At 23.2% G+C, this 19,871-nt stretch overlaps 2 protein-coding genes across 2 annotated transcripts; both read right to left on the bottom strand.

The window, feature by feature from the left end:
* Positions 1-334: 334 nt before the first annotated feature.
* LOC120634285 (golgin subfamily A member 7) lies at positions 335-4,458 on the bottom strand. Its single transcript, XM_039904775.1, has 3 exons — positions 4,123-4,458; positions 3,197-3,349; positions 335-2,450 (listed from the first exon to the last, which is right to left on the bottom strand). Exons 1-3 carry the CDS (start codon positions 4,273-4,275, stop codon positions 2,268-2,270), a joined length of 489 nt encoding a protein of 162 aa, XP_039760709.1. The 5' UTR covers positions 4,276-4,458; the 3' UTR covers positions 335-2,267.
* Positions 4,459-5,181: 723 nt separating this feature from the next.
* Positions 5,182-5,760, bottom strand: LOC120634094. The gene has a single exon (XM_039904487.1). It carries the CDS (start codon positions 5,758-5,760, stop codon positions 5,182-5,184), a length of 579 nt encoding a protein of 192 aa, XP_039760421.1.
* Positions 5,761-19,871: the final 14,111 nt, after the last annotated feature.

Below are 19,871 nucleotides of genomic sequence, written 5' to 3'. Positions count from 1 at the left end.
GAATACGAAAAAAAGGATACAAATAGCATGGATTTTTTATATTTAAAACGATATCGCTCCGGTAACCCTTTAGGGGTATAGCATTTTTATTAGACCCATACCCCTTAAATTAGTTTCCTCGTACCATAACTCTGAACTGCTTGGCAGCTTGTCTTTGTCGGTGGAGTGATAACTAGCTGCGACCAAAATCTCTAAGAAATCAGACCCGAGAAATTAATTAAGAGCTAATTTGATCGAAAACTGGACATTCTACTTATATGGCCACAGCTCTCACTACTGCGCCGGTGAGGTCGTTAAACTACACATCGTGTAGACCGGCCCTAAGCGTATTCCGTATTGTGACAAGTACCTTAGTACAAGGTTTGCTCGCTCGCAATCGAGGAGTCAATTTCAAAGTCAAAGGACCGAATGGCACTCAGAAATCCTGTACCTCGGATTTTTGATTTATAAACGTTCTGACAAAAGCCCAAGATGAAGAGCTGTAGGCAAATTTGAGCTTTATTTTTCTCCATATAAAAGAATGGAAGAGATCCAAAAGCTATACCACAAAATCGCAAGATTTTAGCTTAGTTTTTGGTTCAACCATTTTAAATTAATTTATTATATTTTGCATCATTTGACAAAGAAAACTGTATACTAGATAAATTATGTAAAATTGGTATTTGTAATGTTTCCAACACTAGAAAAAGACTCTTCGATTGCGAGTGTGAAGATCTTATACTAAGTGTATTGTGCTTAATGAAATCTTGTGCTAAAAATACGGTTCTATGTTATGGTTTACATAACTGGTTCACATATAAAACCAATATTATTACTATTTTTAATATAATATATAACTCTCATAAAATTATATTCCCCAACAAAAACAACATAGTTTCACAAACATCTGGAATTATCTTTTTGTCCAATTTGGCTGTATCAGCATATAGAAATAACCATAACAAATAAACACTATATTTTTGAAATATCCTTACATATTCCCTTATCAACAACACTTGAAACTACTGTGATAAGTTTTTGTTTTATCGCAGTTTGTTAAAAACGTTATCATTTGAAGATGCTGTAGCTTGCTAACTTATCATTTTAAGGATTTTTATTTATTCAAATTCGGTATAATGAAATAAAATAAGACATATTTTATTTCATTATACCAAGTAGGTAATGGATAAAGAAAATAGTTTTCACTTTGAAATAAAGAAAATTACCTGAACTATTTCCATTGTACTCTCACTCACTATTAAGCGATCTTTGTAAAATATTGTAGCTTATTAAGAATAATAAATCAACCTTGATTTAATAACAGGAACACACAATTACAACAATGTTTAATGCAGTGGGTGATTTATGAAATACAATCATTGAATTTACAGAACATAATCTAAAATATATATATAAGATACATAAATCTCAGCTGTGTTACCCTATTTAGAAATACTGCAACACTATCTTTCAAGAGCATCCAGGTCTAACACAGTGATTTTATATTGATTAGTCTGTCTAAATCAAAGAGAATACAAACACTACATCCTAAATTATTATTAAATCACACTTCCAAGATAAGTGGTATTGGTTAGGCAACTTTTCAGAGTTATGACAGTTTTGAGCAATTCAATATCACTTGCTTTTACTGAAAATCAAATCATAATGAAAAATGTATGGATGTGGAAACCTGCATGCCTGAGAGTTCTTGTTACTGTTCTCAAAAACATGTGAAATCAACAATCTGCAATAATAAATAATGATGACTATTAAAGGCAATTATTTTATTTAATGAATGTACATATGTATTATATGTAAACAGATGAACTTATTTTCCATGTAATTTTTAAATCATCCACTGCATTGATTGACTTTTCAACTTAATTCAACTCAAGTTGTGTTATTGAAAACTTATTTGCAACAATATCTTCCTTCTTAGTCTACTGTGTATCTGTTCAACTCACTCTATGTTAAAAATCAAGGGTATGATTGCCAAGTTAGGGCTAGCAAACAAACATACTTTAGTGTTTATAATATTAGTATGGATTGTTCATTAAAGTGAAATTTGTTAGGATAACACCCATAATAACAAATGTTACTATAAAAGCTCACAATATTCTTATAGGTAGAACCTAAGCACAGATGCATTGTTTGATTTCATATTAATATATGCCAGGGTGTAAGAGTTATTTCTATATGACTGTATTAATCTAAGTAACGAAGCACCAAATATATTAAAACCAATATCTTAATTGTTACATAAAGAACTCCCTATTTTCGTGTGGTGGTCAAGTGTGCCTTAGCTGTGAGTTTGTAGAATTACCCGTTGGACTCTGGCAGTTTGGGATATCGATTATCGTTATCTCAATAACTCTTAAACCGCGGAGTATGGGATCTGTTATATGAATACCCCTTGGGTTGTACACTCTTTCATTCTGCGTTGCTATGAATTTTGATATTTTACGGAGATGCTGAAATATGGTGAAGTAGAATGGTTAACATCATTATAATAACAATATTTTTTACAGTCATTGTATATAGTTTTTAAATAAACAGTCAATCAAACGCATACATTTTAGTTTGAATATGAAATTAGAAGTGAAGAGGTATGTTGAAAGTTTACAACTCATTGTAGTATGTTGGTATTTCCAGATATACCAACATATCACAATGCGGTATCAAGCTGAAGTGGTCAGCGCAAGCAAAAAGCTCAGAGGAAATTTGGGGTCATAAGGTACTAGAGAACACTGCAGTGGAAAACTCATATGACAGACTCTCTGATAGGTGGAAATTGAGAAGACACCCACAACTGCCTTAGAGTAAGTTTTCATGTTAACTAATGTCACATTAATGCCAACGTAAATTTTTATTTTCTGGAGGACCAAGAATGTGCTAAGAATTGTATACCAGATGTTGACAGAAGCATCCGAAAATGCATCATGCAGTCCATCACTGCATCACATGTTCAGTAGATGTCAATCACTTGAAAGAATTTCCATATTGTTATTTTATATGATATAATTTTTAAATGAGAGTGTGAATGGGTTTAGTCATAGCCACAATACCTCTCTCTTTCTCTCTGGGCAGCTCTCAGCCACAATACCTTTAACTAGATGAAATTTGTAGACAAAAAAAAAACAAAATAGTAGACAGTAGAGGAATTAAACAAAAAGAGATTTCAGCTTTTAAGCAGCTTTTTTTAAGCCTTTTATCATACCTTCTCATAATGTGTCTCCGTGCAAATGTAGATAAAATAAGCTGTAAGGCAAGCAAGGCACCCCTCGCAATAAGTGCTGCAGTCCGCAGTCTCTGCCATTTCAAAGTGTTCGTTCAACCTCTCCATAGTGAATTCAAATGTTTGTCTATCTATCTGCAAGGGAAAATTATATTGATTATTTTCAGTGATCAGGGAATAACATGATGTTATATTGCCCTACACATTGGGAATTGTAGAAGATCCAGCCAGCCCAGAGTGCGGTGAGGTGGAAACCAGTTTTCACTGGTGGGACTGATGGGAACTACAAGGTAAGCATAGAATAAGTGAAGAAGACCCAGCAAACCTCTCTAAAGAGGATATGGTGAGGTTAACCAAAGAGACTGGTAGGTTTCAGGGGAGGATGATGCCAGGACACCAGTAAACCTGTGTCTCAAACATGGAGAATATGGAGGAATAGTTCTTACAAAGGATGGATTAGTTTCATTATAAAATTTAGGTATTTGGGTTCCACATGGTCAGCATTAAAACTGCATCGTTAATAGCCTATGATATTCCACTGCTGAACTAAAGGCCTCTCCCATTGGAGGGTCATGATGACACTCTGGGCGGATGGATTAGTGATTGCAGTAGATGGAAGAAGTAGCACAGAGGAAGCTGCTGCCTTTTTCCCATTAAATTCCCTCACACTTTCCATCTTAGTCGCAAGTTGTTGTACATTTTATTTTAAGCAGGCAAATATACTAGGCCACAGTACAAACTATAGTAGTGAGTCGTTGAAGGCACACATTTAATCAACTACTTGACAATAGTTATATTTATTATATTCACCGTAAAGTAGTAAAAGTACCAGTAAAAGTTTAAAGAACCAGCAGCAAATGTAATCGAAATCTAGGGCGTGTTGATAAACAAAAAAAACTTTCACCAACCCTGTCTTCTAATTCAGGTGGAAATCTTGTTTGAAACTTGACCGCAGTTCCTTCCGAGTAGTCCCTCTGTATGAATATTTTTATACCCTGCTGGGTAGGGGTCTGCTGACTGCCCGGAGTGTTGGGCCCCGACGGGATACGGTTGTTAGCCATTCTCTAATGTTTTAAATTTTACAGTTACAAAACACTGACGATCATTGATTTATATTATGCAAAAACGTAGTAATACACTTTAGGAACGCATAACAATGGCGATCTTCGTGCAAAGTGTTTAAATTTCACAAGGGAAATGTAATTTCTCGTAATTTCTTTCTACGGAATTATAGAAGTCACCGATTATGACCGTGACGTATTGATAATTGACAATGACAGATGACAAATATACAATAGATTGTATATGATACATACCATAGACGACACTCACTACATCGTTCAGATATTTTGTATGTAAGTAATAATATTTTTTGCTTGTGGATTGCATATTATCGATTTAGCCTCTGGTGGAATTTACGTACCTACATAGAACCTGTAGCTTTTCCATAAAAAGGAATATAAACCGCACGCCAATGAGAATACTAACACTAAGTTCAGTTCTGACAAACAAATCAGATGCTTAAGCCTTAATTCTTTATTATTCATTGTTCTTAGCTTAATTCCTTAGTCAATGGCGTCGAGGGGGAAGGAAGAAGATTCAAGTGAATTACTTTTAGATGTCATTGATTAATTATACGTGCTGCATTGGCTAACCTATATAATATAAATATGGGGAATATTTATATTATGTAGGTTATAAATATAAATATTCCCCAACTCACGGTTGGTAGACCCTACTTTATTAGGATAGCGACTAGTAATTATGTGGGACTTGCACCCACTAAAAACTCTGTGTGTCCCTCGATAGACCTATAAGTGAGAGCATGGGGTTCACTTGCGTATTCACCGCACTCTCGCCAAGGTTTTCACCCCCCAGTGCATGGCGGGTCCTACACGGCACGCCACCTTCTTAGGCCTGTCATTAGTTGGGTGACAATCTTCCCCTTTAATTCGCCACCCTCGGGCCTACAACTCATGGAGGCCGGAGGTCATTGGTAGCTCTCCGGCACCCGGCTCTCGTCTCCTGCGAGAGGGGAGTGTTGATGTCCTTTCTCTGTCTCGCTCCGCCGCATCCTTTGCGGACATCACCTCCTCGCAAAAAGAGGCAGCAGTATTCCACGCTGACTCGCTCTGTACTATAATTTGAAATATAGTTGGAAGCGAAAGGTCACCAGCTGCCATATTTTCGAGGGCACGGCGCTGCCCTGCCCAAGCTGGACACACCTCCAAGGTGTGCTGCGCCGTGTCCTCGAGGCAGTCATCGCAATGGTGGCAACCGGGCGATTGCTCCCAACCTATGCGACACAAATACTTACCAAAGCAACCGTGTCCGGTTAGTATCTGCGTCAGCCGGAATGATAGGGCAACATGGTGGCGCCCTAGCAAACCCTCCATAACGGGCCTTATCGCCGCTATAGTGGCATGCCCTGCACTGGGATTTTCCAGGCGTCCCTTCCGTTTCGCCATTAGGATCTGACGGAGCTCGAAACGACGCCGCGTGTATTCCCGCGGCATCGGTTCCTCGCCCCTTCTTCGCGCCTCCATTTTCCACTGATGTATTGAGGCGAGGGTTTTAGCTTCGAGATCTCAAGGTTCAAATCCGGCTAGGAGGCTCGCCACCTCAAAAGAAATCTCTCCTGTGGTCTAGACGTGGCGGAGGTAGTTCGGCACCCGATGATAAAAAAGGGCAAGGTGTTAAAGGCATTGGTGATGTCAAATGAAACCGCCAAGACGACTTCGCCTTGCTACCAAATAATGTTAAAAAGTAAATAATATATATTATAAGTAAATAATGTATGAAAGTAAATAATGAACGTAATAAATAAATAAGCATAAGTAAATAATGTATTTAAGTTTATAATGTACTTAAGTAAATAATGTACTTAAGTAAATAATATATTTAAGTAAATTATTAACTTAAGTACATTATATACTTAAGTACATTATATACTTCAGTACATTATATACTTAAAAACATTATATACTTAAGTACATTATTTACTTATATACATTATATACTTAAAACATTATATACTTCAGTACCTTATTTACTAAAAAACGTTATATACTTGAGTACATTCTTTACTTTAATAGATTATTAACTTAAATACATTATTGACTTATTTACATTATATACTTAAAAACATTATATACTTAAGAACATTATTTACTTAAGTACTTTATATACTTAAATACAATATATACTTAAGTAAATTATATACTTAAGTACATTATCTACTTAAATACATTATATACTTAAGTACATTATATACTTATTTACATTATATACTTAAAAACATTATATACTTCAGTACATTATTTACTTATATTCATTATATACTTAAAACATTATATACTTAAGTACATTATTTACTTAAGAACTTTGTATACTTAAATACAATATATACTTAAGTAAATTATATACTTAAGTACATTACTTAAATACATTATATACTTAAGAAAATTATTTACTTATTTACATTATATACTTAAGTACATTATTTACTTAAGTACATTATATACCTAAGTACATTATTTACTTTAATAGATTATATACTTAAATTCATAATATACTTAAGAACATTATACTTAAGTACATTATTTACTTATGTACATAATATACTTAAAACATTATATACTTCAGTACATTATATACTTAAATACATTATATGCTTAAGTTTATTATATACTTAAGTACATTATTTACTTAAGTACATAATATACTTTAATACATTATATACTTCAGTACATTATATATTTAAGAACATTATTTACTTAAGTACGTTATATTCTTAAATACATTATATACTTAAGTACATTATATACTTATTTACATTATATACTTAAAAACATTATAAACTTCAGTACATTATATACTTAAATACATTATATACTTCAGTACCTTATTTACTTATTTTTTACATTATATACTTTAATACATTATAAACCTCAGTACATGATTTACTTAAGTACATTATATTCTTAAATACATTATATACTTAAGTACATTATATACTTATTTACATTATATACTTAAAAACATTATATACTTCAGTATATAATATACTAAAATACATTATATGCTTAAGTTCATTATATACTTAAGTAAATTATATACTTAAGTACATTATTTACTTAAGTACATTATTTACTTAAGTACATAATATACTTTAATACATTATATACTTCAGTACATTATTTACTTAAGGACGTTATATACTTAAATACATTATATACTTAAGTACATTATATACTTGAATACATTATACTTAAGTACATTATTTACTTATGTACATTATATACTTAAATACATTATATACTTAAGAATATTATATACTTGAACACATTATATACTTAAGAACATTATATACTTGAATACATTATATACTTAAGTACATTATATACTTAAATACATTATATACTTAAGTACATTGTATACTTAAGTACATTATTTACCTTAATACATTATATAATTATGTACATAATATACTTTAATACATTATTTACTTATGAACATAATATACTACACACATTACATTATTAACTTATGTAAATAATAAACTTAAATACATTATATACTTAAGTATATTATATACTTGAATACATTATATACTTAAGTACATTATATACTTAAATACATTATATACTTCAGTACCTTATTTACTTATTTTTTACATTATATACTTCAGTACCTAATTTACTTATTTTTTACATTATATACTTTAATACATTATAAACCTCAGTACATGATTTACTTAAGTACATTATATTCTTAAATATATTATATACTTAAGTACATTATATACTTATTTACATTATATACTTAAAAACATTATATACTTCAGTATATAATATACTAAAATACATTATATGCTTAAGTTCATTATATACTTAAGTACATTATATACTTAAGTACATTATTTACTTAAGTACATTATTTACTTAAGTACATGATATACTTTAATACATTATATACTTCAGTACATTGTATACTTAAGTACATTATTTACTTAAATACATTATAAACTTATGTACATAATATACTTTAATACATTATTTACTTATGAACATAATATATTTTAATACATTATATACTACACACATTACATTATTAACTTATGTAAATAATAAACTTAAATACATTATATACTTATGTATATTATATACTTGAATACATAATATACTTAAGTACATTATATACTTAAATACATAATATATATAAGTACATTATATACTTTAATACATTATATGCTTAAGTACATTATATACTTAAGTACATTATTTACTTAAGTACATTATATACTTTAATACATTATATACTTCAGTACATTATTTACTTATGTACATAATATACTTTAATACATTATATACTTCAGTACATTATATACTTAAATACATTATATACTTTGATACATTATATGCTTAAGTACATTATATACCTAAGTACATTATTTACTTAAGTACATAATATACTTTAAAACATTATGCTTAATTCCAGTATTTACTTATATACATAATAAACTTTAATACATTATATACTTCAGTACATTATTTACTTATGTACATAATATACTTTAATACATTATATACTTCAGTACATTATATACTGAAATACATTATATACTTTGATACATTATATACTTAAGTACATTATAAACTTGAATACATTATATACTTAGGTACATTATATACTTGAATACATTATATACTTAAGTACATTATATACTTAATTACATTATATACTCAAATACATTATTTACTTAAGTACATTATTTGGTTAAGATCATTATATACTTAAGTACATTATATACTTATTGACAATTTATACTTAAAAACATTATATACTTCAGTACATTATATACTTTAATACATTATATACTTAAGTACATTATATACTTGCATACATTATATAATTAAGTACATTATATACTTACGTACGTATATACTTAAGTACATAATATACTTTAAAACATTATATACTTCAGTACATTATATACTTAAGAAGATTATTTACTTAAGTACATTATATACTTAAATCATTATATACTTAAGTTCATTATATACTTCATTACATTAAACTTAAATACATTATTTACTTTTGTACATTATATACTTAAATACATTATATACTTAAGTACATTATAAACTTGAATATTTTATATACTTAAGTACATTATATACTTAAATACATAATATACTTAAGTACATTATATACTTGAATACATTATATACTTAGGTACATTATATGCTTAATTACATTATATACTTAAGTACATTATATACTTAAGTACATAATTTACTAAAGTACATTATTAACTTAAGTACATAATATACTTTAATACATTATATACTTCAGTACATTATATACTTAAGAACATTATTTACTTAAGTACATTATATACTTAAGTACATTATAAACTTGAATACATTATACTTAAGTACATTATTTACTTATGTACATTATATACTTAAATACATTATATACTAAAGTATATTATATACTTGAATACATTATTTACTTAAGTACATTATATACTTAAATACATTATATACTTAAGTACATAATCTACTTGAATACAATATATACTTTAATACATTATATACTTCAGTACATTATATACTTTAGAACATTATTTACTTAAGTACATTATTTACTTAAGTACATTATATACTTAAATACATTATATACTTAAGTACATTATATACTTAAGTACATTATATACTTATTTACATTATTTACTTAAAAACATTATATATTTCAGTACATTATATACTTAAATACATTATATGCTTAAGTTCATTATAAACTTAAGTTCATTATATACTTAAGTACATAATTTACTAAAGTACATTATTAACTTAAGTACATAATATACTTTAATACATTATATACTTCAGTACATTATATACTTAAGAACATTATTTACTTAAGTACATTATATACTTAAGTACATTATAAACTTGAATACATTATACTTAAGTACATTATTTACTTATGTACATTATATACTTAAATACATTATATACTAAAGTATATTATATACTTGAATACATTATTTACTTAAGTACATTATATACTTAAATACATTATATACTTAAGTACATAATCTACTTGAATACAATATATACTTAAGTAAATTATATACTTATTTACATTATTTACTTAAAAACATTATATATTTCAGTACATTATATACTTAAATACATTATATACTTAAGTACATTATATACTTGAATACATTATATACTTAGGTACATTATATGCTTAATTACAATATATACTTAAGTACATTATATACTTAAGTATATTATTTACTGAAGTAGATTATTTACTTAATACATTATATACTTAAGTACATAATATACTTGAACACATTATATACTTAAGTACATTATTTACTTAAAAACATTATATACTTGAATACATTATATACTTAAGTATATTATATACTTATTTACATTATATACTTAAAAACATTATATACTTCAGTACATTATATACTTAAATACATTATATACTTAAGTACATTATAAACTTGAATATTTTATATACTTAAGTACATTATATACTTAAATACATAATATACTTAAGTACATTATATACTTGAATACATTATATACTTAGGTACATTATATGCTTAATTACATTATATACTTAAGTACATTATATACTTAAGTACATAATTTACTAAAGTACATTATTAACTTAAGTACATAATATACTTTAATACATTATATACTTCAGTACATTATATACTTAAGAACATTATTTACTTAAGTACATTATATACTTAAGTACATTATAAACTTGAATACATTATACTTAAGTACATTATTTACTTATGTACATTATATACTTAAATACATTATATACTAAAGTATATTATATACTTGAATACATTATTTACTTAAGTACATTATATACTTAAATACATTATATACTTAAGTACATAATCTACTTGAATACAATATATACTTTAATACATTATATACTTCAGTACATTATATACTTTAGAACATTATTTACTTAAGTACATTATATACTTAAGTACATTATATACCTACTTGAATACATTATACTTAAGTACATTATTTACTTATGTCCATTATATACTTAAATACATTATATACTTAAGAAGATTATTTACTTAAGTACATTATATACTTAAATCATTATATACTTAAGTTCATTATATACTTCATTACATTAAACTTAAATACATTATTTACTTTTGTACATTATATACTTAAATACATTATATACTTAAGTACATTATAAACTTGAATATTTTATATACTTAAGTACATTATATACTTAAATACATAATATACTTAAGTACATTATATACTTGAATACATTATATACTTAGGTACATTATATGCTTAATTACATTATATACTTAAGTACATTATATACTTAAGTACATAATTTACTAAAGTACATTATTAACTTAAGTACATAATATACTTTAATACATTATATACTTCAGTACATTATATACTTAAGAACATTATTTACTTAAGTACATTATATACTTAAGTACATTATAAACTTGAATACATTATACTTAAGTACATTATTTACTTATGTACATTATATACTTAAATACATTATATACTAAAGTATATTATATACTTGAATACATTATTTACTTAAGTACATTATATACTTAAATACATTATATACTTAAGTACATAATCTACTTGAATACAATATATACTTTAATACATTATATACTTCAGTACATTATATACTTTAGAACATTATTTACTTAAGTACATTATATACTTAAGTACATTATATACCTACTTGAATACATTATACTTAAGTACATTATTTACTTATGTCCATTATATACTTAAATACATTATATACTTAAGTACATTATATACTTGAATACATTATTTACTTAAGTACATTATATACTTAAATACATTATATACTTAAGTACATTATATACTTAAGTACATTATATACTTATTTACATTATTTACTTAAAAACATTATATATTTCAGTACATTATATACTTAAATACATTATATGCTTAAGTTCATTATAAACTTAAGTTCATTATATACTTAAGTACATAATTTACTAAAGTACATTATTAACTTAAGTACATAATATACTTTAATACATTATATACTTCAGTACATTATATACTTAAGAACATTATTTACTTAAGTACATTATATACTTAAGTACATTATAAACTTGAATACATTATACTTAAGTACATTATTTACTTATGTACATTATATACTTAAATACATTATATACTAAAGTATATTATATACTTGAATACATTATTTACTTAAGTACATTATATACTTAAATACATTATATACTTAAGTACATAATCTACTTGAATACAATATATACTTAAGTAAATTATATACTTATTTACATTATTTACTTAAAAACATTATATATTTCAGTACATTATATACTTAAATACATTATATACTTAAGTACATTATATACTTGAATACATTATATACTTAGGTACATTATATGCTTAATTACAATATATACTTAAGTACATTATATACTTAAGTATATTATTTACTGAAGTAGATTATTTACTTAATACATTATATACTTAAGTACATAATATACTTGAACACATTATATACTTAAGTACATTATTTACTTAAAAACATTATATACTTGAATACATTATATACTTAAGTATATTATATACTTATTTACATTATATACTTAAAAACATTATATACTTCAGTACATTATATACCTAAATACATTATATGCTTAAGTACATTATATACTTAAGAACATTATTTACCTAAGTACATTATATACTTAAATCAATATATACTTAAGTACATTATATACTTGAATACATTATTCTTAAGTACATTTTTTACTTATGTACATTATATACTTAAGAACATTATATACTTGAATACATTATATACTTCAGTACATTATATACGTGAAAACATTATATAATTAGGTGCATTATATACTTAAATACATTATATTCTTTAATACATTATAAAACTCAGTACGTGATTTACTTATTTACATTATTTACTAAAAACGTTATATACTTAAGTACATTATATACTTAAGTACATAATTTAATAAAGTACATTATTAACTTAAGTACATAATATACTTTAATACATTATATACTTCAGTACATTATATACTTTAGTAAATTATATACTTAAGTACATTATATACTTAAGTACATAATTTACTAAAGTACATTATTAACTTAAATACATAATATACTTTAATACATTATATACTTCAGTACATTATATACTTAAATACATTATATACTTTGATACATTATATGCTTAAGTACATTATATACTTAAGTACATTATATACTTGAATACATTATACTTAAGTACATTATTTACTTAAATACATTATATTATTAAGTACATTATATACTTGAATACATTATATACTTAAGTACATTATATACTTAAGTACATTATATACTTGAATACATTATATACTTAGGTACATTATATACTTAATTACATTATATACTTAGGTACATTATATACTTAAGTACATTATTTACTGAAGTACATTATTTACTTAAGTACATTATATACTTAAGTACATATTATACTTGAACACATTATATACTTCAGTACATTATATACTTAAATACATTATATGCTTAAGTTCATTATATACTTAAGTACATTATATACTTAAGTACCTTATTTACTTAAGTACATTATTTTCTTAAGTACATAATATACTTTAATACATTATATACTTCAGTACATTATTTACTTAAGAACATTATTTACTTAAGTACATTATATACTTAAAGCATAATATACTTAAGTACATTATATACTTGAATACATTATACTTAAGTACATTATTTACTTAAGTACATTATTTACTTAAGTACATGATATACTTTAATACATTATATACTTCAGTACATTGTATACTTAAGTACATTATTTACTTAAATACATTATAAACTTATGTACATAATATACTTTAATACATTATTTACTTATGAACATAATATATTTTAATACATTATATACTACACACATTACATTATTAACTTATGTAAATAATAAACTTAAATACATTATATACTTATGTATATTATATACTTGAATACATTATATACTTAAGTACATTATATACTTAAATACATAATATATATAAGTACATTATATACTTTAATACATTATATGCTTAAGTACATTATATACTTAAGTACATTATTTACTTAAGTACATTATATACTTTAATACATTATATACTTCAGTACATTATTTACTTATGTACATAATATACTTTAATACATTATATACTTCAGTACATTATATACTTAAATACATTATATACTTTGATACATTATATGCTTAAGTACATTATATACCTAAGTACATTATTTACTTAAGTACATAATATACTTTAAAACATTATGCTTAATTCCAGTATTTACTTATATACATAATAAACTTTAATACATTATATACTTCAGTACATTATTTACTTATGTACATAATATACTTTAATACATTATATACTTCAGTACATTATATACTGAAATACATTATATACTTTGATACATTATATACTTAAGTACATTATAAACTTGAATACATTATATACTTAGGTACATTATATACTTGAATACATTATATACTTAAGTACATTATATACTTAATTACATTATATACTCAAATACATTATTTACTTAAGTACATTATTTGGTTAAGATCATTATATACTTAAGTACATTATATACTTATTGACAATTTATACTTAAAAACATTATATACTTCAGTACATTATATACTTTAATACATTATATACTTAAGTACATTATATACTTGCATACATTATATAATTAAGTACATTATATACTTACGTACGTATATACTTAAGTACATAATATACTTTAAAACATTATATACTTCAGTACATTATATACTTAAGAAGATTATTTACTTAAGTACATTATATACTTAAATCATTATATACTTAAGTTCATTATATACTTCATTACATTAAACTTAAATACATTATTTACTTTTGTACATTATATACTTAAATACATTATATACTTAAGTACATTATAAACTTGAATATTTTATATACTTAAGTACATTATATACTTAAATACATAATATACTTAAGTACATTATATACTTGAATACATTATATACTTAGGTACATTATATGCTTAATTACATTATATACTTAAGTACATTATATACTTAAGTACATAATTTACTAAAGTACATTATTAACTTAAGTACATAATATACTTTAATACATTATATACTTCAGTACATTATATACTTAAGAACATTATTTACTTAAGTACATTATATACTTAAGTACATTATAAACTTGAATACATTATACTTAAGTACATTATTTACTTATGTACATTATATACTTAAATACATTATATACTAAAGTATATTATATACTTGAATACATTATTTACTTAAGTACATTATATACTTAAATACATTATATACTTAAGTACATAATCTACTTGAATACAATATATACTTTAATACATTATATACTTCAGTACATTATATACTTTAGAACATTATTTACTTAAGTACATTATATACTTAAGTACATTATATACCTACTTGAATACATTATACTTAAGTACATTATTTACTTATGTCCATTATATACTTAAATACATTATATACTTAAGTACATTATATACTTGAATACATTATTTACTTAAGTACATTATATACTTAAATACATTATATACTTAAGTACATTATATACTTAAGTACATTATATACTTATTTACATTATTTACTTAAAAACATTATATATTTCAGTACATTATATACTTAAATACATTATATGCTTAAGTTCATTATATACTTAAGTACATAATTTACTAAAGTACATTATTAACTTAAGTACATAATATACTTTAATACATTATATACTTCAGTACATTATATACTTAAGAACATTATTTACTTAAGTACATTATATACTTAAGTACATTATAAACTTGAATACATTATACTTAAGTACATTATTTACTTATGTACATTATATACTTAAATACATTATATACTAAAGTATATTATATACTTGAATACATTATTTACTTAAGTACATTATATACTTAAATACATTATATACTTAAGTACATAATCTACTTGAATACAATATATACTTAAGTAAATTATATACTTATTTACATTATTTACTTAAAAACATTATATATTTCAGTACATTATATACTTAAATACATTATATACTTAAGTACATTATATACTTGAATACATTATATACTTAGGTACATTATATGCTTAATTACAATATATACTTAAGTACATTATATACTTAAGTATATTATTTACTGAAGTAGATTATTTACTTAATACATTATATACTTAAGTACATAATATACTTGAACACATTATATACTTAAGTACATTACTTACTTAAAAACATTATATACTTGAATACATTATATACTTAAGTATATTATATACTTATTTACATTATATACTTAAAAACATTATATACTTCAGTACATTATATACTTAAATACATTATATACTTAAGTACATTATAAACTTGAATATTTTATATACTTAAGTACATTATATACTTAAATACATAATATACTTAAGTACATTATATACTTGAATACATTATATACTTAGGTACATTATATGCTTAATTACATTATATACTTAAGTACATTATATACTTAAGTACATAATTTACTAAAGTACATTATTAACTTAAGTACATAATATACTTTAATACATTATATACTTCAGTACATTATATACTTAAGAACATTATTTACTTAAGTACATTATATACTTAAGAACATTATTTACTTAAGTACATTATATACTTAAGTACATTATAAACTTGAATACATTATACTTAAGTACATTATTTACTTATGTACATTATATACTTAAATACATTATATACTAAAGTATATTATATACTTGAATACATTATTTACTTAAGTACATTATATACTTAAATACATTATATACTTAAGTACATAATCTACTTGAATACAATATATACTTTAATACATTATATACTTCAGTACATTATATACTTTAGAACATTATTTACTTAAGTACATTATATACTTAAGTACATTATATACCTACTTGAATACATTATACTTAAGTACATTATTTACTTATGTCCATTATATACTTAAATACATTATATACTTAAGAAGATTATTTACTTAAGTACATTATATACTTAAATCATTATATACTTAAGTTCATTATATACTTCATTACATTAAACTTAAATACATTATTTACTTTTGTACATTATATACTTAAATACATTATATACTTAAGTACATTATAAACTTGAATATTTTATATACTTAAGTACATTATATACTTAAATACATAATATACTTAAGTACATTATATACTTGAATACATTATATACTTAGGTACATTATATGCTTAATTACATTATATACTTAAGTACATTATATACTTAAGTACATAATTTACTAAAGTACATTATTAACTTAAGTACATAATATACTTTAATACATTATATACTTCAGTACATTATATACTTAAGAACATTATTTACTTAAGTACATTATATACTTAAGTACATTATAAACTTGAATACATTATACTTAAGTACATTATTTACTTATGTACATTATATACTTAAATACATTATATACTAAAGTATATTATATACTTGAATACATTATTTACTTAAGTACATTATATACTTAAATACATTATATACTTAAGTACATAATCTACTTGAATACAATATATACTTTAATACACTATATACTTCAGTACATTATATACTTTAGAACATTATTTACTTAAGTACATTATATACTTAAGTACATTATATACCTACTTGAATACATTATACTTAAGTACATTATTTACTTATGTCCATTATATACTTAAATACATTATATACTTAAGTACATTATATACTTGAATACATTATTTACTTAAGTACATTATATACTTAAATACATTATATACTTAAGTACATTATATACTTAAGTACATTATATACTTATTTACATTATTTACTTAAAAACATTATATATTTCAGTACATTATATACTTAAATACATTATATGCTTAAGTTCATTATAAACTTAAGTTCATTATATACTTAAGTACATAATTTACTAAAGTACATTATTAACTTAAGTACATAATATACTTTAATACATTATATACTTCAGTACATTATATACTTAAGAACATTATTTACTTAAGTACATTATATACTTAAGTACATTATAAACTTGAATACATTATACTTAAGTACATTATTTACTTATGTACATTATATACTTAAATACATTATATACTAAAGTATATTATATACTTGAATACATTATTTACTTAAGTACATTATATACTTAAATACATTATATACTTAAGTACATAATCTACTTGAATACAATATATACTTAAGTAAATTATATACTTATTTACATTATTTACTTAAAAACATTATATATTTCAGTACATTATATACTTAAATACATTATATACTTAAGTACATTATATACTTGAATACATTATATACTTAGGTACATTATATGCTTAATTACAATATATACTTAAGTACATTATATACTTAAGTATATTATTTACTGAAGTAGATTATTTACTTAATACATTATATACTTAAGTACATAATATACTTGAACACATTATATACTTAAGTACATTATTTACTTAAAAACATTATATACTTGAATACATTATATACTTAAGTATATTATATACTTATTTACATTATATACTTAAAAACATTATATACTTCAGTACATTATATACCTAAATACATTATATGCTTAAGTACATTATATACTTAAGAACATTATTTACCTAAGTACATTATATACTTAAATCAATATATACTTAAGTACATTATATACTTGAATACATTATTCTTAAGTACATTTTTTACTTATGTACATTATATACTTAAGAACATTATATACTTGAATACATTATATACTTCAGTACATTATATACGTGAAAACATTATATAATTAGGTGCATTATATACTTAAATACATTATATTCTTTAATACATTATAAAACTCAGTACGTGATTTACTTATTTACATTATTTACTAAAAACGTTATATACTTAAGTACATTATATACTTAAGTACATAATTTAATAAAGTACATTATTAACTTAAGTACATAATATACTTTAATACATTATATACTTCAGTACATTATATACTTTAGTAAATTATATACTTAAGTACATTATATACTTAAGTACATAATTTACTAAAGTACATTATTAACTTAAATACATAATATACTTTAATACATTATATACTTCAGTACATTATATACTTAAATACATTATATACTTTGATACATTATATGCTTAAGTACATTATATACTTAAGTACATTATATACTTGAATACATTATACTTAAGTACATTATTTACTTAAATACATTATATTATTAAGTACATTATATACTTGAATACATTATATACTTAAGTACATTATATACTTAAGTACATTATATACTTGAATACATTATATACTTAGGTACATTATATACTTAATTACATTATATACTTAGGTACATTATATACTTAAGT

The sequence above is a fragment of the Pararge aegeria genome, chromosome 23, assembly GCF_905163445.1.
Source record: "Pararge aegeria chromosome 23, ilParAegt1.1, whole genome shotgun sequence".
NCBI lineage: Eukaryota > Metazoa > Arthropoda > Insecta > Lepidoptera > Nymphalidae > Pararge > Pararge aegeria.
This window is presented reverse-complemented; position numbering and strand designations above follow the sequence as displayed.